Source organism: Macaca thibetana, chromosome 18 (assembly GCF_024542745.1).
Source record: "Macaca thibetana thibetana isolate TM-01 chromosome 18, ASM2454274v1, whole genome shotgun sequence".
Classification (NCBI taxonomy): domain Eukaryota; kingdom Metazoa; phylum Chordata; class Mammalia; order Primates; family Cercopithecidae; genus Macaca; species Macaca thibetana.
In genome coordinates, this window is record NC_065595.1 from 33,619,233 (window position 1) to 33,641,587 (window position 22,355).

Here is a 22,355-nt window from a genome sequence, read left to right on the forward strand (position 1 = left end):
CAGAAATAACCCCCAAGAGGCTTCCCGTCCTTACCCTTATAGGATACACAACAGCTTCTTTGACTAACTGCTTGGCTGCATCAAGTCCAATAATGTCATTCCACTTTATGTTTGGATTATGGAGATAAATGTCCTGCAATGCACATTTGATCATTTTGTTAAAACTGATGTTGTCCTCTACAGCTGTAATAACTTTGGGAGCAGCAGAATACTTGACTTACAATAGGATATAAAGTGCTGGTGATAAAAACTGTTCATATTTTATACACACACACACACACACACACACACACACACACTTTGTAATTTTGGGTTAGTTCGCCAAAGGCATGCCGTGAAAATATTCAATGATTTTCCCTGAAGAAGACATTGATAACACAGTATGGTACTTTTCAGGGAGAAAAAAAAATATCCTAACAATGGACTCTACCTGTTTTGAGTCAATAGCAAACCATACCGATTTATAACCATAATTAAAGAAGCTACAGAATATGCCTTCAACTTACATTAGGTTTTACTGTGCAACATAGTTCCTAGCCAGTGCCTGGCCTTGTTCTTGTTCCTTGATCTCACAAACACTTTCTTAATCTGTCGCATAAAAGAGATAATGCTCCTCTGAAACCAATTTCTCTTTTTTCCCTAGAGATCATTCCCTACTTCCAGCAGGAGCAATTGCTTCTACAAAATTCAAGGAAGCCAACAACTGGGTGAAACTGCAGTTTTCCCCTCTTATAGTAGAGCCCTGTAGCAACCATCTAGGGTAATCAATTACGGTAGCTTTTACTGATAACTAATTTACAGTTTCCAAACTTCAATTTCACCAGACGCCTCAGAGCAGTCGCTAAGGGGCCTTTCTCAGTAGGAGCTGTTTCAGGCAAACTGAATATCTAGAGTGTTTCATCAAAAAAGCCCGAAAAACCTTCTTTCCAAAGTCATTCTGAGTGACTACAGAAAAAATCTGAATCTATTCTTATATTTATGTAATTTTTAATAAGTAATATGTGCTCATGGTCCAAAAATACAAATACATTTTTTAAATGCTGGTGAGATGTTTGTGCCTACTCCGGTTCTCCACCCATCCAGTTCCCTCCACCATAGGAAGTTCATTTTTATTTTTAATTTTTCTTCAAACAGGGTCTCGTTCTGTAGCCCAGGCTGGAGGGCAGTGGCATGATCACCACTCACTGCAGCCTCAACCTACCGGGCTCAAGTAATCCTCCCACCTCAGCCTCAACACAACAGCTTCTTTGACTAACTGCTTGGCTGCATCAAGTCCAATAATGTCATTCCACTTTATGTTTGGATTATGGAGATAATCCAAACTTCCACTTTTTCCCTTAGCGATTTCCTATCTTCTTTACTAACACTTTCCCCACCCCTCCCTCCTTCATGTTCTCAAAGTGCACCTTGCCCCTGGGATGAGAAACTCTTGAGGGCAAGGACTAGTGATCCTTCTGCCTCAGCCTCCCGAAGTGTTACAGGAGATTACAGGTGTGAGCCACTGCACCCAGCCAACTTTCACTTTTATTAGAGAAATTTCTTGTTTGTTTGTTTGTTTGTTTTTTCTGAGATGGATTCTCGCTCTGTCATCCAGGCTACAGTGCAGCAACCTCTGCCTCCCAGGTTCAAGCAGTTCTCATGCCTCAGCCTCCCAGGTAGCTAGGACTACCAGCAAGCGCCACCATGCCCAGCTAATGTTCTGTATTTTCAGCAGAGATGGGTTTTTGCCATGTTGGCCAGGCTGGTCTCAAACTCCTGACCTCAAGTGATCTACCTGCCTCAGTCTCCCAAAGTGCTAGGATTATAGGTGCCAGCTACTGCACCTTGTCTAGAGAAAGTATTTATACAAGTGCTTTGGTCATGCATGATATATATAATCCATTATTGGATGGAATGATAGTGAAAGGACTCAGTCTTCCTTACTCTGCCTTTAGAGCCTAGATCTACATGCAGATCCACCAGCCATTCACATTCTTATTACCGTCCTTTCTTAGGGAAATCTTGGAACACAAGGAAAATTCAGTTACCTAGGTATTCAAGGCATCCATAGATAACAGCAGTATTTCTTGCCCTCTTCTAGAGTTGAGTTCCACAAGGTAATGTTTAATTTCCCAACTGACAGTTTCTCCTTATATCAATCCAAAGTTATCAGTCAGAATTCAACAGGACTACCTCATGAGGTGGTGAGCTCTCTATCACTGTAAGCATTCAGGCAGGAGCAGGGTTTCTACCTCCCATGCTACTACAGAAAGGATTCCAGATGGAATCATCTCAGGCCACTTCCACTCTATAGTTCTATCCTCATAGTCATGTTAGCCTTTTGCAAAAATGGTAATGAGACTACTAATTTAGGGTTATTGCAGCCTGGCTTAGTCCCTCATCCCCTCTCACTGGTAAAAACCTCAGAGATGGTCACCCCATCTCCTTTTCTTTGCTATTCATTTACCTCCCTGTCATAGAACAAGCCATCCACAAGCACATGGGATGATCCCATCCTCTGATGGATGCCTTTCTAACGTCCCCTCTTCTATAGGCGTGTTTTCAGCCCTGGGTACTGCTCACCGTACCCTTCCTCAGGAGCCCTGCCTCTCTCTACCGGTTCCCCACCACTCCCTGCTTCTTAGGTGGCCCACGGGAAATGTGCACAACCTGCAATTTCTCATGGATGTGCCTATGCCCAGAATAGCTCCTAGCCTCCCTCTTTCACTTTTTCCCTTAGCGATTTCCTATCTTCTTTCCTAACACTTTCCCCACCCCTCCCTCCTTCATGCTCTCAAAGTGCACCTTGCCGCTGGGACGAGAAACTCGTGAGGGCAAAGACTGTGCTCTGACTCATTCACCTTTGTGTCTCCAGCCCGCAGCACATACCTGACACATAAGAGGCGTACAGGAAACAACTGCTGAGCTGAACAGAGACAGCTCAGGAGCCCTTAGCTTTTCAGAGGAGCTGTGAATTTTTGGGATCATTTTAAACACCCCTCTGAGCCTGCCTAGGTTTCAGTCTTCAATTAAATATGAAGCATTACAAATTAGAAAAATATCCTGTAACTCAGGGGTCTATTTTATTTTCTAGGAACTTGCCCAACGTCACACAGCTAGCAAGAGAAGGATCTAGAAATCAAAGGCAGGTCGGTTAATTCCAAAGCCTATTCTTCCTGCCTTCTGGTTCCATAGTGCAAGCTGGAAAAGTCCGTAGTCTGGATGGTAAAGTCTTTCCTGCTAATTGTGTTTTTCATGGAGATTTTCAATGATGATATCATCAGACTTCCGACATCTCTATTTCTAGGCTCTGACTTTTTAAACCAGATGCAGACATACTTTTTTCTTCTTTAAGAGGCTTTCTTTCCTTGACTCTTGGCTCTGCTATTAAACCTTTCACCTGTCCCTTCATTCCTAAGTCTTTTTCTCTCTCGGTTTTCTTGGCCTCTATCATGAGATGGTGGGCTTTTTATATTGTAATTTTATGATTCTATAATTTATTTATCATGCATTATTGTGCCTCTAAACAATATGAGTGCCTTCGCAAGTGGGGGCACTTTATAAATAAATTATCATATTTATTGTTATTAATAAAAGAAGCAGCCCACAAAGCTCCACAAGCCCCAGCCCGCCTCCGTAAATTTGTGAATTGAATATCAGATCTTACCCGGCTCACCACCGCTGCCAATTCTCGCATCTCACTGTTCATGCCAATAAATGCACTCAGAGGTTTCAGCAGTCGTTCCTGATGAGAGGAGTGGAAAGGCTCACATTACAATATTGCTTCATAATTTAGGAAGAAACCCTGGGCACGCACAGGTCTTGGTGAAACAAACGATGGCAGGTGGCTACGGCCTTTGACTTGATCTCAAGGTTTCACTGTACTCAAAATTATATTTCCAGAGTTCATCTGGATGTTGGCAATTTGAAAGATGAATGTCACATCTTCGCCACTTACTGAGGGGTCTGGATTATGGTCGAAGGTGTTCAAGGCAAGTTCACTGGTCGCTCCCTTGATGGCATCTGTGAGCAGCCCTCGGAAGTCAATGATTTGGCCCTGAAAGGGAGGAAAGGTTATTTATGCCATGAGAGCATAAGAGAAGACTCTTCTTAATAACTCAGTTTCATTAAACCAAGACACATTTATATACCCTGGTATTAGGGCAAACTTCAAGTGAAACTTTAAAAAGAACCAGCACTAGTATTAAACATGATGATTTCCTCAAGTTGGAGCACGTTAAAAAATTGTAAGTACATTTTCCAGAATGAAGTGGATTTGAATAAAAATTCATGAGTATTTCTCAGTTCCTGACACACACCATCTGCTTCCTTCTTTATGTGTTAACTTCCCCTGTATGGTCTTATCCTATTAAAATATTACACACACAGAAACAACTCATTGGCACAACAGTAATGAGAGTTCCTGTCTATGAATTGTGATACACGTTCACCACTCAATAGAGTGCTGTACAAAATAAGTGTGCAAGGTTCTTTGTGAGAACTATTTCTTTTTTGTTATTTTTGTATATAATTTGTATAAATTTATTGGCTATAAGTGGAATTAATTTAATTTCCACCAACAATGTATGAGTTCCCTTTTCTCCATATCCTGTGAGGATTATTTCTAATCCTTTTTTTTTTTTTCCTTTAAGAGACAGACAGGATCTCACTCCATCATGCAGTGGCATAATCAGAGCTCACTGCAGCCTTAAACTTCTGGGCTCAAGGGATCCTCCCACCTCAGCCTCCCGAAGAGCTGGGACTACAGGTGTGCACCACTACTCTTGGCTAATTTTTAATTATTACTATTACTTTTTTTTTGTAAAAATGGGGTCCTGTTATGTTGCCCAGGCTGGTTTCCAACTCCTGACCTCAAGTTATCCTCCCACCTTAGCCTCCCAAAGGGCTGGGATTACAGGTGTGAGCCAGCATACCCAGCCTATTTCTAATTCTTATAACACTTCTGTTAGTCAGGAGTGACATCCTGGCTTCATAGATGTGAGAGTAAGTCCAGAGAGGTTAAGTGATTTGCCCAGAGCCACAGCGCTAATAAATGGCTTAAGGCCAGGATTTAAACTCACTTAATCTGTCTCCCAACCCACGATCCTTCCAATATCACCTTGTCCCCCCTAGAGCTAGGAAGGAAAAAGCAAGGATGCACCAAAAAATAAAACAATAATAGTAGTTAACATTTATGGAGTGTTTATTACGTGCTAGGCACTGTGCCAAGTCTCTCCTTTCATCATGAGACTTACAGTGGGCACTGTGATTATTTCCATCTTACAGCTGAGAGAAATGAGGCTTGGAGAGATTATAAAACAATTTGCCCAAAGTTACACAGTGGGGGAGCATCTGGGCCGGGTTTTGAATCTAGACAGGCTGACTCTGAAGCTTATGCCCTCAAGAACAACATACCTACTAAATTTGTAGGGAGAGTGTCCTAAAGCTTGGATTCTGATATAGTAAGGATGTGTGCCCCCTCCAAATCTCATATTGAAATGTGATCCCCAGTGTTGGAGGTGGGCCTGGTGGGAGGTGTTTGGGTCATTGGGGAGGAACTCTCATGAAAGGCTTGGTGCTCTAACCACTGTAACTAGTGAGTTCTCGTTCTATTAGTTCACGAGGGACCTGGTTGTTTAAAAGAGCCGGTCATCTCCCTCCCTTCTTGTTCCCTCTCTTGCCATGTGACATGCCAGGTCCCCTTGCCTTCCGCCATGAGTAAAAGCTTCCTGAGGCCTCACCAGAAGCTGAGCAGATCCCAGTGCCGAATAGAACTATGAGTCAAATAAATCTCTCTTCTTTATAAACTACTCAGCCTCAGGTATTCCTTTACAGCAATGCAAAACAGACAAACACAGGTACTAACGTGGAAATGACAGACCTGGGGTTTTCTGAGATTGGCCCCAGGCCATATACCCTCAGGCAACCTATGGACATATGAAATGCTAGGGAGAAAGCCATCTACATTGTGCCCTGAGGACATTTCTGCTGGTAAGAGGATTTATAGTCAGACTACTTCAAAGGTTAAGTGCTGGGTTAAATGGTCCCTTCCTTGTGAGCCAATCAAAAACATCCATTCATTTCAATGTTGCCACAAAATAGCTAGGCAAAGTGACTGAAAACACAACAGAAGCAGTGAAGGTGAACAAGGAGACATTTTTCCAAGGGAGGCGTTGATTCCCATGATATCATCTCCAGCAATTACCATGTAAGTTAGGCCCTTACAGGGAGTCAGTTCAGGCCAGTGAGGTCACTGCCCTTCATTTTCAGGGAGATGCTCCAGTCACCCCTCTAAATTCACACACAGAGTTCAGTTTTTCTAAGAGCTGGCCGGAACTAAGTCAGCACTCCAGAGGTTTGAGCACTTGGCTGAAGAAAGAAAGAAGAAGCTTAAAGAACTACAACCTTGGAGAGTATGACCAAGAGCAATATGGTGCTGTTCATTTCCCAATTACATATTTTAATCTACCTTTTGACTACATCCACCCAATCTGGGTCTTTTCTGCTTAAGACATTATTATTTAAAATCCAGACATGAGATTCATTATGAAAAAGGTAGAAATATCTATCAAGGACAAAATCAACCCTATATCAACTGAGGTTTCATAGTCCACATGAAATTACGTTTAGATCAGAAGCCATCCCTCCAAGGAGAAAGATGCCACCACTAATCGAATGCCACGGACAGGGCAGAGCAGAATGAGTATGTGTTTCCAACTCACTAAATAACGCAGATGTCTTAGCGCTTTGGGAGGTCCAGACAGGAGGATTGCTTGAGGCTAGAAGTTTGAAACCAGCCTGGGTAACATAATGAGACCCCATCTCTAGACGAATTAAAAAAATTAGCTAGATGTTGTGGTGTATGCCTGTAGTACTAGCTACTTGGGAGGCTGAGGCAAGAGGATTCGTTGAGCCCAGGAGTTCTAGGCTGCAGTAAGCCATGATTGCACCATTGCACTCCAGCCTGGGTGACAGAGCAAGCCCTGTCTCTTAAAATAAATAAATGATAAGAACGACGCAGGAGGATCATGCCAATGTTTGTCATTGTTATTACAGAATTTTTAAGCTGATGGGAACACTAAAGACGATCTCTTCCGAGTCCCTCAATTTACAAATGTGGAAACTGAGTTCCTTAGAGATGGGGCAGTTCATGCCAGCCCATTCATTCAGAAAGGAGATTCCAAAGAAGAACCCATTTTCTGACCCTCTTCTCCATTTACCTCACAACCAACCTTCAAAAATCACATCTTAACTTTCCTGTTTGACAAAAATAATGTTTTTTTGTTTTCATGTTTAAAAGGAAAAAGAAATTACCCCTTTCAGTGTTAGGTTCGTGAGTTTCACTTACTCTTCGTGGGTGGGCATTTTCCTCTCCACTGTCTTTACCGATTCTTGATATATTTAGGCCGAAGTTGGCACTCTCCAGGCGAGTGTTATTAACTACCTCCTGAAGAAAGAGAGACAAGGACACATTGGCTGTGAGCAGCCATGGAGAGATGCTGGCTGTACCTGCCCACTCCATCATGCAAAGTCCAATGCTGGAGAGCAATTCTGTAAATGCGATGTGCACATGTAGTTTAGCCACTTTTGTGCAGACCCAGGAAGATGAGTTAGCTGTCTGCCTGCACTATGTGGAAGGAGTTGTCCCTGGAAAACCGAGAAGATGCCAGGCCATGGGCCCTGAGCCGCTTTTCCAAATGGAGGAAACAGTTGTGCCTCAACCCATCCCCTTTTGCTGGCTCGTCTTTTCTCCTGTGATCAGGGGTGTTTTTGGCCAGGAGTGACTGAGTTTGGAGATACAGCAGAGTCAACCAGCCTCCCATGGGACTCATCCTGCCCCATCTTCACCTCTCTTCCACCTGAATCAGGCTGTAGCGGCCAGAACTGTAGAGAGGGGGAGAGAATCCTTTTGACCAATCAGGTATTGTGATTATTCCTTTCCATTATTTGACATTAATTTTTTAAATTCCTTTTCTCAGTTTCCATTGGTCCTCTTTCCTTTGAAACCTGGGATGTTTTGTCCTAACTAAGAAGGTTCTGGACATGAGTCTCATGAGTCAGGAGCCATTTACTTCACTCACTTGCTGGGTTCTCTCCTTGCTGCCCTTCTTGGCCCCCAGAAAGTCCAGGGTGAAGGTCTGGGGTGAGGGCTGACCATGTGCGATTTGGAGAAGTCCAGTAGGAGACCTTCAGACCCAGCCACACCTGAAGTGTAGCGTAGGCTATGCCTGGCCTACACTTAGGAACCCAGCAATGTGCTCTGGGACAAGAAGATCTGCCATCTTGGTTAGCTCAGTTACCTCAGGTAACAGTAACCTCAGATGGGAAGATGACGCTTCACAGTAACCAGGCCCTCCTGCTCTGACTGGGCCCTGGCCCCACCCTGGCCCATCGCCCAGCACCCAGATCAGGGGAAAGACTTGGAGGAGAAAAAAGTCTCCTGCCCATGTTCAGAAACATTAGGAAATCCAGGGATTTGTCCATGGTTTGAGTCCAGTGTACTGGAAGAAAACCTACAATTCAATTAGATCACACAGCAATTTTAAAAGCGTAGGTCCTCAAAAAATAAATAAATGTGACTTTTTTCGTAGGGCTATTTTTCAGCCAAGTGTGCTATTCACAAAGTCAAGCCAAGCCATCCTGACCTGATTAGGATGCTCCTTATTGAGAGATTTGGTGTCCCCTGTCTTCCCCACCGTGGTTTTGGACCGGGGCCTCTGCTGATTGATCTTGGGAAGATTTTGGCAACTGTCGTTCATCACCCTAAGGAAGGGAACAAAGACCTTGGAAGAAATTATTCTAGCCACTTAATTTGAGGTAGTTAAACACCTATTCTTAAGAATAGCACATTTAAGAAAGCTATTGAAAGATATGCAGGTGGCCACTATAAGGCCCTTCCACCTATGCGATCCACCCACTAGGTTCATCCTGGCCCTAACTCCCTCCAGGCTACTCATGGGGTTCTTCTAAGGTCCCCTCCTGGAGCCCCCCAACTCACCCTCTTCATTTCCCTTTCACACCACATAGCTTCGGCCCTTCTGCAAATAGCTTTAGTTCTTAAGAACACATTGCTTTACAAGTATTTTTCCGTTGTTCCTTCTACCTTCCTTAAAAGCAGCATTAGACCAGGAGAAAGGTGTGTGAGAGAAAGGAGTCCTCCCATTCAAACTAAGAAACAGTAGGAAATTCAGGGATTGGCCCATGGTTTTAATCCAGTGCCCTGGATGTACCCTGTCTACTTAAAATACATCTCAGCATGTTATGAGTAATAAACATCAAAAGGGGATTATGGAAGGAAAACAAACTTCCTCTCATCAATGTTGTCCCAGACCAATCATATTTACCAAACAAATTTTCATCAACAATTGTTTACTTCAGACAAAACAAACTGATGGGGCTGGAAGTCAGAAGAGTAGCTAACTCTGATGGAGATGGGGAGAATTTGACTGAGAAGGGGCAAAGGTAGACTGCCGGTGGCTGTAACTGTGGTTACAAGAGTATATGCATTTACTGTATACATAGTTATATATGTAGTATGACTGTATATATGTTATATAACCATAGAAAGATCAAATCACTTTTTTCACTACATTCGTATAATTAGATATAAAATTCAGTATTTGAATATCCATATGTTTCTGTAGAAGATGCCACCAGAGAGAGACAGGACTAGCTTTGGGGGCAGAATATGAACTCCCACATTGTTTCTTAGTTCTCCTAGCCCTTTTGTTGCTATATGTGAGATGCCATTTGCAGAAGGTTCGTTAGAAGCAAGTCTCTCCGTGTTCCGAATGATCTCAGAGAGCTGCTATTTCAACTTCCTTTCCTTATGGGGATAATAAATGTTCGTGTCTAATATAAATGCACAGCTATTTAGCCAGTAAGACCACCCATGTCGACAATACCACCAATGTCCACATGGTGACACATCTGTGAGTGTTGGTCTCACTGGGGAGAGCGTCATGAGAGGTGGACACTAACAGTTCTTGGGGGTTCTTTTTCTATCTTTAAACTAGGAATAAGAATGTCTTTCTCCGCCCTTTTGCTGGCACAAAAATGAAATAACTATGAAATGAAAACCAAGCATTTCACAAATGCAAACTTATATTAATAGTATTGACTTAAGAGAAGTTATTTATATGTGTGTGTGGAAGTGTATGTGTGTGTTTATGTGTTTGTGTGTGTATGTGTCTGTATTTAAACTTGCCTCCCCATCCTTGTGGAGCTGGCAAGAAACAGGGACTCTATTTTCCCACTTTGATTTCCCATTGGATGCAACTGATCCCCAAGGTCTGCTTTAACACGACCAAAATACAAGAGCTCTAATGTATAAAGCAATGCAATTCATTTTCAATCGGCTCTGAGGATTGTAAAATTCCTCTGAACATGGAACCAAATTCACTCTGCTTTGACTTTAGCCATTAGTCCTAGGTGCACCCTGTGGAATTTGGCAGAAAAGGCCCAATTGCCCTTTGGAGGGTGAACTGAAGCCTGTTCCTGCAATGTTCTAAGGAGCCCCCCTCCACCAACCCTCTGTTCAAGCTCAACATCTCCAGTTGCTCCAGTCATTCCTAAAGTTACCTGGCTCCCAGATTCTTCCTCAAACTGGTCACCTTCCAGAATAGTGTGACCTCCTACTTTTTGGACATTGTATTTCTATTGATGGGGCTGGGACCATAGTAGCACTCGTGTCTCACTGTTGGCCCAGGTAAACTGAGATTTCCAGCTCTCTGATTTTATAATGGAGGAGCTATTTGTTGTAATTCTTGTTAGAGCTTAAACCTTATTTTATTAAATTTCATCTTGTTACTTTGAACCCATCTCCAGAATTGCCAAGACCTTTTGGGATCCCAGTTCTGTCATCCATCACATTAGATAACCTTTCCTCCTTTGGTTCATCAGCAAGTCTTTAAGCGGGGATTATAAATCTTTTCCAAGATTAGAAAAAGACACTTTGATTTGCTAATAGCCAGTCTCATGACATGTCTCACTTCAGTAACTATATTTGAGTATAAAATTGTCCACAGAAACATCATTCATTATTTTCCTAGTTATTCCTCCTGATTCTAACCATTTGCTATTCAATCTTTACACTTGCCACATACAAACATCTACTCAGAGAGGAGCTGAGGAGCCCCCACGCTGTCAAATGGGCCACCGTGCTCCATCCCTAAAGGGAACAAAGCACTCTGACACCATTCACTCACAAAGCATTTGCCAGGGAAGAATGCTGAGAAGGTTCCAGAAAGATAATCAGAATCCAAAAGCCTTCTGAAGCTGGCCACAAATGCTCCTCATGATTTCTATGCATAAGCAGTTACCATGTATTACCAGCGTCTGACTAGCTTTGTGGAAACTATAAATAAAAGAATAACACTTTTGTCAAAGCAATAAAACTCCTCCTACAGAATAGCACAAAGCAAAGGTAGCCCGAGGCCGATTATTACGACGAGTCGGATCGTGGAGCATGCGTGGGCTCCACGGCCATTTTTGTAAGCTGTGCCCACCAGCCCTGTGAGGTGTCCTAGGCCTTTCTTTCTGAGGCTGGAACAAGGGAACTGGAGTCGCAGGGGCAGGGAATATAGCAGGGGCATAACAGAATCCATACCTCTTGAGGGCCTAATAAGTTGCATGTGATTACAATCTAACTTTTCTTTTTCCAAGAGCATTTTAAGATTTTACACACTTTGTTCACTGCCTGGATGGCTGCATCTTCCCATGAGGTTTTGGCTCTACTGTAATAGCAACAGCCCACAGGTTGTGATGCCCCACAGCTGGCCCTCACTGGCACCTGGCAGCAGCACCCTTGATCCCCTGGGTATTTCTGAACAGCCCTGACAGTGGAGGGGTCTGTGGGAGTGGGGAGAGAGGAATGGGAAGGACACTGGCAAGAGTAGGGGGCCTTGTGAGAGAAAGTGTGTACCCAGAAAGGTCCAGAGACAGAGGGGCTCCCATCAGAGGCTACAAGTCCCAGATGAGATTTGGACTTGAGAAGCTGGAGAAAGGAATGCAAGATGAGCTGTGAACAGGGGGGAAAAGCAAGAGAAGAATGGGTTCCCGCAGGCCAGGACTGGCGAAGGCAGAAGTGTAAGGCACCTCCTGGCTCATTGTTGATCTTCAGACAGGTGAGGACATCTGATCTGGGAGTGCTTAAAATTGACTAAATGATGAAAAGAGGGAAAATAATATTTCTTGGGTGCTCACTGTGTGCCAGGAACTCACTATGTGTCCGAGACTTGCTCCATGCTTGTAAATAGCAGAGCCAGGAGTTGAACATGGGTCTTTTAACCTCTGAGGTTCAGACTTTTCATATCACATGGCCTGGAAAGACAGAGCATCATGGGATGCACTTATTTACAGTAAAACCAGGAGAGTAGACAGACATTGGCCCAAATCTGGAGCAGCCGTAATGAGAGAAGTCCTGGGCTGGGCCAGGTCACGTGACTGCAGTCAGTATTGCTGGGAGACAGTCACGGAGCTGTGCTGGCAAAGCTTCTGGAAAGGGATCCCACAAGCTCCTCGAGCCGAGTTGATTAAAATGAATTACCATTCACTTTACCTTCTGGTCTTCCCTCCACTTCTTTGTGGTAAATTATTTTCTGCTGTGACAAAACAGACATTGGGTGGGAAAGAAAATAATTTTAAGAGTGACAAAGTGATTTTTTCAGGTATGTTTCCCCTTTTTGCATTGTTCTTAAAATCTGTGCTATAACCTTTTGGAATCTAGAGACTTTAAGCTATTCTCATCTAGAGAGAACTGAAATTACCAGCGAAGAGAAAGGGGCCGGAGCTTCTCCAGCATCTCCTCACAGAGAAAGATTGCAAAGGGCTCAGATATTAAACGTGTCAGAGATTATGGGCCTGGTGGCAACTCCAATATAGGCTAGCTTTACAACTACCATTTTGTTATGCTTTCATGAACTTGACACCATTTTGCTGTGTTACATGGGACACCAGGTTGATTGCACGAATCTGGCAGGGAAGACTTAAGTCATGCTCTGCAAGTTAAAATAAAAACAATGTGTCCAATATCATAGGAGAATTTGGGTATCATGCTATATGGGAACTAGCCAACTGGAAGTGAGATCATGTCCCTAACAGTGCTGATCACCCTGTAGTTAGGAGTCTGAGCTGTCTCTTCAAGACCCATATCTAACCACCTGCCAAGGAAGTCAAGCTCTGAATGCTGCATTGGAAGGGAGCTCAGATAAAATACCTCTTCGACCTTTTCTAGCTCTGAGATCTGGCCCTGGCTATTTTAAACTGATGTTCCTCTTGGTTTCCCGGTCCCTACATGAAATGTTAAAGTCTGTGGCTTAACAAGTGCCTTGTAAACAGGACAATGATCTCCCTTGGTTTATAATTACTTCCCCCACTTACAGACTTCTCAGTCAATGTTACTACAAAGCACAGGGCCCCCACTTTAGATCTTTCCTCCAGCCAGCCTCGTTGACTGCTAACCTATACTGGGTTTTTGTATTATATTGATCATTATCTGGATTGATGGCTTTCAAAAGCTTTTCATTATCTATACATGAGCTATTAGCTTCCCCAATATTCATTTTCGTAGTTATTTTCAAGACAGATAATAGGTCTCCTAACAACAAAAAAAGTCTTCTGTCATTTTTCCTCTTCCAACAGCTCTTTTCATCTCTAAAGAAATTAAAGTAATGTTAATCATCTGAAAAGTACCTATGATACACTGGGGTTTTGCTTTCATTGCCTGAAAACACATTTTCTCAAACAAATGCCAACATGACTAAAGGGATGTCAATGTCCAGATAATCATATTTCAGTTGTCCGTGCTGGACATGAGAATGGCTACACAATCCTCCTGGCCTACTCTTTTGGTTCAAGGTGAGGGTCTCCATCTATCTGGGAATATGATGAGAAAGATACCCTCATTTTACAGATGAGATAAAGCCTTATCTCTAGAAAATAGCCATGTACCTGTGTCTGATGACTTTTTGACAATTTTGGGGTATTTCTGAAATTTTACAAAATAATAACTCTCATATTCCATCAAAATAGTTTCAAGATCAATGTTGTCACAAACTTCAAAGCGTCGTAACCCCAGTTTAGTTTCTTGCTCCAAAGCATTTGCTGTATCGATATATCTGGCAGTTTCACAGAAGAAAAAGAAGAAATTAACTCAGATGAAAAGAATAATGGCTAACAGGCATTACAAGTCTAAAGGGATGCAATACAAAAAGTAAGCCTATATATAGCACATTAGATGAAAACTAGTATGTGCATAGGAGGTTTGCCTATACAGAGCCCCATATTTGTTAAGTATATTTAACTATTATCTTTCAAAGCAGTTGCCTTTGAAAGTTACATTATTGTTCTGGTGATGTTACCATTGTTCAGGATGTTTTTGGAAGTGCTTAAAAGTCAAATAAGTAAATCAACCAAGAAATATCTTGCTATTTGTCTTTACTCATTTGCAGCCTAAAATGGGTATTTGCCCAAACTTGGTTACCTCTCTATTCACAGGTATTCATTTTAGGTAACATTTGGCAAAATGATAAAACCCAAATTCAACCCAAATTTGCCATCATTGAAGTAATTCAAATGAACAGGTCTTGAGCACTGAAGGAAATTCCAAAGATCTACCAATCCAGATCATCAAAGAACTTTCATTTAAGATAACATCCACTTTGAATGTATGATTTGTTTCTGGTAATTTTTTAATCAGTCACACATTGCACTTCAGGGTGTTTCTGTGTAAAAGTAGCACCTTGACCTTGGTTCCTCACTGTCATTTTTAACTTGTTCACCTGTAAAACTGTCCAATTTAAGTGGCCTTAGCACTAGAAGCAAGGGCTCTGTCTCAAAATCCTCTGAAAGAAGAAAGACTCTGCAGGTCTTAAATTTTAGTTCTTAACTTCTTTTAAAACCAACAATTTTCTCCTGAAAAGTGTGCACATGTGCAAATTAGCATATAATTTCAGGAGCTCATCCAAGGACCCCAGATTCAGCTCATCCAAGGACCCCAGATTCAGATTTCTGCTGCAGGTTGGAGTTCTTTCTGTTTCATTTGAATCTAGATCCAGGAAAGTAGAAAGAGAAAACTTTCTTTTTTATTAGCCCTCCTCTCTCTCTCTGTCTCTCTCTCTCTCTCTCTCTTTCTTTCAGACGAGATCTCCTTATGTTGCCCAGGCTGGTCTCAAATGCCTGGCCTCAAGCGATTCCCTTCTTGGCCTCCCAAAGTGTTGGGATTACAGGTGTGAGCCATTATGCCTAGACTGAACTTTCTTGAAAGAGGTTGCCATGATTATTTTCAATGACCTTGAAATGTATGTATCTCTCCTAAGCTAATTTTAAAGAAGTTGCAAACCACAGTCAGTTGACTCTAGTCAATCAGTTTCTATACTTTTTCATGTCTCACTATGCTTCTATACCATGTCTTAATCCTCATTTGACAGAGAGAAAAACTAAATCAGTTTTTTATTAATAACTTTAGTATGGAGTAATACATATTCACTTAACAAAAAACAAGAAAATACTGGTAAATCAAAAGAAAGTTCTGCCCCTCAGAGAAAATGACTAACATTTCCTCTGTTTTTACAAACTTTTTTTTAACTTTTTTTTTTTCTTTTTAGAGACAGGGCCTTGCTCTGTCACCTAAGCTGGAGTGCAGTGGCACAATCTTGGCTCACTGCAGCCTGGAACTCCTGGACTCAAGTAATCCTCCCACCTCAGCCTTTCGAGTACCTTGGACTACAGGTGTGCGCTGCCACGCCCAGCTATTTATTTTATTTTATTTTATTTTATTTTATTTTATTTTATTGTAGAGACAGGATCTTGCCATACTGCCCAGGCTGGTCTCGAACTTCTGGTCTCAAGTGATTCTCCCTCTTGGCCTCCCAAAGTGCTGGGATTACAGACCTGAGCCACTACACCTGGCCCAAACTTTTAAAACAACGAAATACATACATATACTTATACATATGCACTTCTAAAACAAAAACAAAAAGAGAGAAAGGGAGATAAAGGAAGGATGGAAAGAAAGAAGATGGAAGATGGAAACATGCACTACAGATGGCTTGTAACCTTTACTGACATAACATTATATTCTGAACTCTTTCCAAGATCATAGAGTCTTAGCTTGAACAAAAATTACAAGAATAAATGATGGCAGGCCCCATGTTTCCTAAACTAATTGGTCAGAAGAACAAAACTGCCTATGTTTTCCTGTTGCACTGAGCTTGAATGAAGTTTGAATTTGACGTGGTTGGAAGGAGGAGCCGCTAGAGATTCTTAACCAACAGAATGACAGGACGGGACTTTAAGAAGAGTAGTGTTCAGCAAGTAGTGTGCAATACTGGGCCGTAATAACAAGACACAAGAGAGAGATGGGGAGGCTACTAATATTACCTAAGCCCGAGAAGATGGATATGGAGGACTATTAGTAGAAGAACCAGAATCCATGACCCTCCATTGTCTGCTGTCACCAATTCTCACTCACGCATTCAAACTCTGGTCTTCCTGTTTACTTAATTGTTCCACTTAGGCTGTGCCCCTTCGTCCTCTGTGCCTCTGCCAGGAATGGCCTTACCATCACATCGGTCTATTCATATTCTATACATCTTTTAAGTCCAGCTCACACCACCCTCTCTACAAATCTTTCCCTGATTGTTTATTTTAATCCACAGTAATCTATCCTCTTTGCTGAATTTGTAGAACTTCATTAGATCTCTTTTACTGATGCTTATATGTCCTTAAAATTATCTATAGTTCATTTTCATTTTGATAATCCACTCATTTGTCCCTTTTCCAGCAGGTTTCGGGAAAATGATCAGTTCTGGTAGAACTTTCGTTGATTCCAGATACAAAGAGCCACCTCGTGGCAGAAGGGAAAAATGCACGCTTTGTAAGCAGCAAACTCGGCCTTAACAACTACATCTGACTTTTATTTTTGTCTTTTTGTTTTTACAGTTCTTCTTTCTGATACAATTTGTGGAACAAAAAATACATTGTAAGAAAAAATCAGGGATTATTTGTGAAAATGGCTTTGTCTTGGTTTCTAATTATTCTACCCATCTACATTCTAGTAAGTTCCTCAATAGCTATGCAAGTAACATTTACTGAGATTCTGTTACTATGTTCACAGTGCTGGGGCCTGGCATCTTGAGTTTAAGTTTTATAAGAGTCAGCTAATCTCGGAAGATAGCATTCTCAAAGTTATCTGTGGAAAACCAGTCTCTAAAGATGATCTGAGGAAAAAAAAAAAAGAGTTTCTTAGGCCAGGCATAGTGATTCACTCCAGTAATCTCAGCACTCTAGAAGCCAAGGCAGGTGGATCAATTGAGCCCAGGAGTTCCAGACCAGCCTGGGCAATATGGCTAAATCTCATCTCTACCAAAAAAAACGAAACAAAACAACAAAACAAAAAGTAGCCATGGTGGTGCGCACCTGCAGTCGAGCTAATTGGGAGGCTGAGGTGGGAGGATTGCGTGAGACCACAAGTTCAAGACCAGCTGTCTACATAGCAAGATTCCATCTCTACCATAAATAAATAAATAAACTGAGTGTGGTGGCACACACCTGTAGTTTCAGCTACACAGGAGGTTGAAGTGAGAGGATCACTTGAACCCAGGAATTTGAGGCTGCAGTGAGCCATGACTGGGCAACTGTACTTCAGCCTGGATGATAAGCGAGACTCTGTCTTCAAAACAACCACCACCACCACCACCACCACCACCACAATAAGAAAACCCCAGAAAAACCTTGGCCAAATTGGTTTGCAAAACCTTGAATACTGTGACTTTATTATGATATTCTTATTGCACATAGTAAATTAGATGGTCTGAGAAGTCCTGAAATAAGGGACCTTGTTTAGTTTAACCCAATATCTGCCAAGCGTACCTGACCACGAAACTCTTTCACATCTATTACCATTCTGTATAACTACCCTTTCAAGTGTTTCACACACTTAGAAAAGCACCTTGAAGTATTTTAACTCAGGGTTCTTTGGATAGAGCTGAGATTCCATCAAAAGATGATATAAAATGGGCCAAGCCCACATTCCAGTTTCTTTTTTTTTTTTTTTGAGACGGAGTCTCGCTCTGTCGCCCAGGCTGGGGTGCAGTGGCCGCATCTCAGCTCACTGCAAGCTCCGCCTCCCGGGTTTACGCCATTCTCCTGCCTCAGCCTCCCGAGTAGCTGGGACTACAGGCGCCCGCCACCTCGCCTGGCTAGTTTTTTATATTTTTTAATAGAGACGGGGTTTCACCGTGTTAGCCAGGATGGTCTCGACTTCCTGACCTCGTGATCCGCCCGTCTCGGCCTCCCAAAGTGCTGGGATTACAGGCTTGAGCCACCGCACCCGGCCTCCAGTTTCTTTAAGTCCTTTGCTGAACCAAGTTGAGTATTAAGAGAATAAAACCCAAATCCTATCAATAATAGAAGTATAAGTGTAATTGTCAGGCATGATTCTAAGCATGTTGCATATTTAATCCTCGTAATAACTGCATCTACCTGATACTTAGCTATACCCCATTACTCCATTTTATAGATGAGGGAACTGAAGCACAAAGAGAATAAGCACAAAGAGAATAAGTAATTTGTCCAAGATCACAGATTAGCAAAGAGTAGAGCAGGCACTTGAAAGAAAATAGTCTGGGCCGGGTGCGGTGGCTCATGCCTGTAATCCCAGCACTTTGGGAGGCCGAGGAGAGAGGATCACGAGGTCAGGAGATCGAGACCATCCTGGCTAACACGGTGAAACCCCGTCTCTACTAAAAATACAAAAAAATTAGCCAGGCGCGGTGGCGGGCGCCTATAGTTCCAGCTACTCGGGAAGCTGAGGCAGGAGAAAGGCCTGAACTCGGGAGGAGGAGCTTACAGTGAGCCAAGATCGCATCACTGCACTCCAGCCTGGGAGACAGAGTAAGACTCCGTCTCAAAAAGAAAAAAAGAAAAGGAAAGAAAAGAAAAGAGAATAGTCTGGCTCCCAATGGCTCCTAAGTCTATCTGCATATCCTGGAAGCTGTCCCTATGACAACAAGCCCCACAGCTCTGTCATAGATTGGACACTTAGCGCTTTCTCATATGCTACCCTTGGGGTTACTTTTCTTAAGTGCCCGTTGAATAGAGCGGAGCAGCCCACTACCTGCATGCAGACTGTCTGGCTTGTCAATTTCAGGAACACTCTTATAGTCCAGATGGAGAAACAGAGGCACAGAAAAGACCAAAGTCAGCCCTGCCCTGCTCGGGGGCTCAATTCCTCCCCACTGCTATATGGAGATACAGAGTATGAGCCTACGTTGAGAAGTGACTGATGGCCTGCCTGCCTGCTAACCATCGGATGGGGGCACTCATTTCTCTAGTCTGAGAGTGGGTGGTGGGAATGTGGGAAGAATGAGCTATTTTCTCAATAAAATATATCTCCCTAACACCAGAAAGAGAAGTGTCTGATAAAATCATGTGTTTCAAGGTGAGTAAGAAAAGTTTTTGTATTAAAGATGTTGCAATTCATTATATTTACCATAAGAAAAAAGTCATTCTCAAAATTCTGATACTAAGTGTGATGAGAAAGGCTACTTTTTGCAATTAAGCAGCTTACATGGTCAGCCAAGGGGAGAAAATAAATCAGATTACTCAGTAACAAAGTTTGTTCAAAGGTACAGTGTTATAATTGACTATCAAGTGCATATATCTAACTTTTTTTGAAAAGTTACCATTTATTAGAACCAATACAAGAGTATGAAAAGAGGGAAAAGAGGAGAGTAGAAGAGGAGGAGAGAATGAGGTCTTCATCAGATGTCAGTTATGGAAACACATAAATGCTTACTTTTAAACGTTTACATTTAAAAGGTGAACATATATATAGACCAATTTTACTTTTTAAAAAAAATCAAAAGCAGACATGTTTGGCTGAAATAAAATCAAGAAACACAACCAAAACTCCCCCATAAAACTAAAAGTCCATAGAGAATTCAATTTCTCATTTCCATTCAGAAATCTAGCTACAACGTGATTTGTTTGCTACTCAGGATGGTACGGAGTGCTGAAAGAAACTACCAAATGCATATATCTGAAATTTTGGGGGAAAAAAACGCAAAAAACAAGAACCCCAGATCCTTTAATGACACAAATGATTTTTAAAATGCTTAAGTTCAATTGCAGAGATTTCATTTTCTTTAAAAGACTTTAAGGGCACATGTTCTCAGGATCTCTTAAGGGCTGTGTCATTGAAATTAAAAAAAAAAAAAAAAGACCAAAAGATCGTGATTCTAGGTTGCATGTGGTGGCTCACACCTATAATCCCAGCAGTTTAGGAGGCTGAGGTGAATGGATCACCTGAGGTCAGGAGTTTGAGACCAGCCTGGCCGACATGGTGAAGCCACGTCTCTACTAAAATTAATTAGTCGGGCATGGTGGCAGCCGCCTATAATCCCAGCTACTCAGGAGGCTGAGGCAGGAGAATCACTTGAACTTGGGAGGCAGAGGTTGCAGCCAGCTGAGATCGTGCCACAGCAGTTCAGCCTGGGCAACAGAGCGAGACTCTGCCTCAAAAAAAAAAAAAATCATCATTCAAAACAAAAACCTCAAAAAACATAGCCCACCCGCATTATGATTTTTCTGATGTGATCCTCAAGCAAAAGCAATCTTCAACATTGGAGCAAAAAAATAAGGACCTGGAAGGCTTTTGGGTCAGGATAGGCCTGGAAAGTTCTCCCACTTAGACCCAGGTGACATCCTGACACAATCTTTGACTATTCTAAGCCTGAATTTCTTCAAGTATAAAATAGATACCCCAATATCTACTATAAAATGTGGAGAAAAATTCCTCAAAGTCTCTAAAATGGTCATCCCTTCTAGGGGGCAATAGGTTTATTGAAAGCAGTGGTTGCTGGCATGGGTAAGAGAAACAATGGGAACTCTCAGTTCCTTGTCAACTGCCTCCTGCCCTCCTCACTTTTTTCCTTTGTGCCTCTCCAGGACTAGGGTCACTGGAACCTCAAAACTGACTTTTAGTTCCAGTAGCTCCCTTGTTTAATGGAGGAAAAGATGCTTATCAGACTTTTTGGGAAAATATCAAAAATTGATTGGTTTTTCTTGCTCTAACTCCAGATTTCTCCATCTTGGCGCTGTTGACATTCAACGCCAGATAATTATTTGTCGTAGGGGCTGTCCTGTGCGTCAGATGGCATTTGGCAGTATCCTTGGCCTCTACCCACTAGATGCCAGTGCAACAGCCAAAAAGAACTCTAAGCATTGCCAAGTATCCCCCAAGGGACAAAATCACCCTAATTGAGAACCACTGCTCTAACTCAAAAGTTTTAAAGCCCTAATCTCAGTGACTGGGAGGTTGAGGCAGGAGGATCACTTGAAGCCAGTAGTTCAAGACCAGCCTGAGCACCAGCAAGATCCTGTCTCTAAAAACAATTTAAATATTAACTGGACATGGTGGCATGTGCCTGTAGTCCCAGCTACTCAGGAGGCTGAGCTGAGAGGATTCCTTGAACCTAGGAGTTAGAGGTTGCAGTGAACTATGATCATGCAGCCCGGGCAACAGAGTGAGACCCCCATCTGTTAAAAAAAAAAAAAAAAAGTTTGTAAGCTCTTAGTCTGAAACCTACATGTTTTCTTCCTGACTGAAATTTGAAAAGAAAAGTGAATATAAAGTAGATAGTGCCCTTCAAACACTTTGTGGAGCAGCTCTCTTCCTCTTATACCATCCAACACTGTAACTGCTTGTGTGTTTTCAATGAGGTAGTGGCCAAACCCAAAAGTTTTTAAATTTCCTCACCCTGCCAGTTATAGAATGGGTATTGCGAGGAAGAAGAGAGCTGGGCTTAGGTTGTCCAAGTAAATGCAATACCTTTATTTTCAGGAAAGGAAAACTGATTAAGAAAGTTATCTTGTGTACATAGCCAGCAGTGAGACTACAGAAAAACCTCATTTCTGTCCTATCTTCAAATGTGTAGAGGAAAGGAAAAGTACTTTATGTACTGGATAGACCTGTTGAAAAAGTTTTCAATATCTAATGTGAAAAATACCTAAGTAAATGAGGCAATAAAAGCATACGTCTGAGGCCAGAGGCACTGGCTCACACCTGTAATCCCAGAACTTTGGGAGGCTGAGGTGGGCTGATCATTTGAGCTCAGGAATTCGAGACAAGCCTGGAAAACATGGTGAGACCCTGTCTCTACAAAAAATACAAAAATTAGCCAGGCATGATGGTGCACACCAGCAGTCCCAGCTACTGGAGAGGCTGGGAGCAGGGGGATGTGGTTAGAGGCTGCAGTGAGCCATGATTACACTCCAGCCTGGACAACAGAATGAAACCCCATCTCAAAAAAGAAAAAGTGTATGTCTGGGTTGCTGGGGCAGGAGGAGGAATTGGTGGCACATAGGGGATTTTT

At 42.3% G+C, this 22,355-nt stretch overlaps 1 protein-coding gene across 12 annotated transcripts in view; it reads right to left on the reverse strand.

Moving 5' to 3' along the window:
- Positions 1 to 22,355, reverse strand: part of KATNAL2 (katanin catalytic subunit A1 like 2) — a 138,105-nt gene that overhangs the window by 36,141 nt on the left and 79,609 nt on the right. For 11 of the 12 annotated variants that reach the window (XM_050768170.1, XM_050768159.1, XM_050768166.1 and 8 more), the window contains 7 exons: positions 13,930 to 14,096; positions 12,539 to 12,581; positions 8,625 to 8,742; positions 7,328 to 7,426; positions 3,938 to 4,036; positions 3,647 to 3,724; positions 35 to 133 (listed from right to left, as the gene is read on the reverse strand). In XM_050768170.1, coding sequence (XP_050624127.1) covers positions 35 to 133; positions 3,647 to 3,724; positions 3,938 to 4,036; positions 7,328 to 7,426; positions 8,625 to 8,742; positions 12,539 to 12,581; positions 13,930 to 14,002 — 609 coding nt within the window. In that variant the 5' untranslated portion in view covers positions 14,003 to 14,096. The remainder of the gene's footprint in view (positions 1 to 34; positions 134 to 3,646; positions 3,725 to 3,937; positions 4,037 to 7,327; positions 7,427 to 8,624; positions 8,743 to 12,538; positions 12,582 to 13,929; positions 14,097 to 22,355) is intronic. The other variant, XM_050768160.1, reaches the window with a different exon arrangement.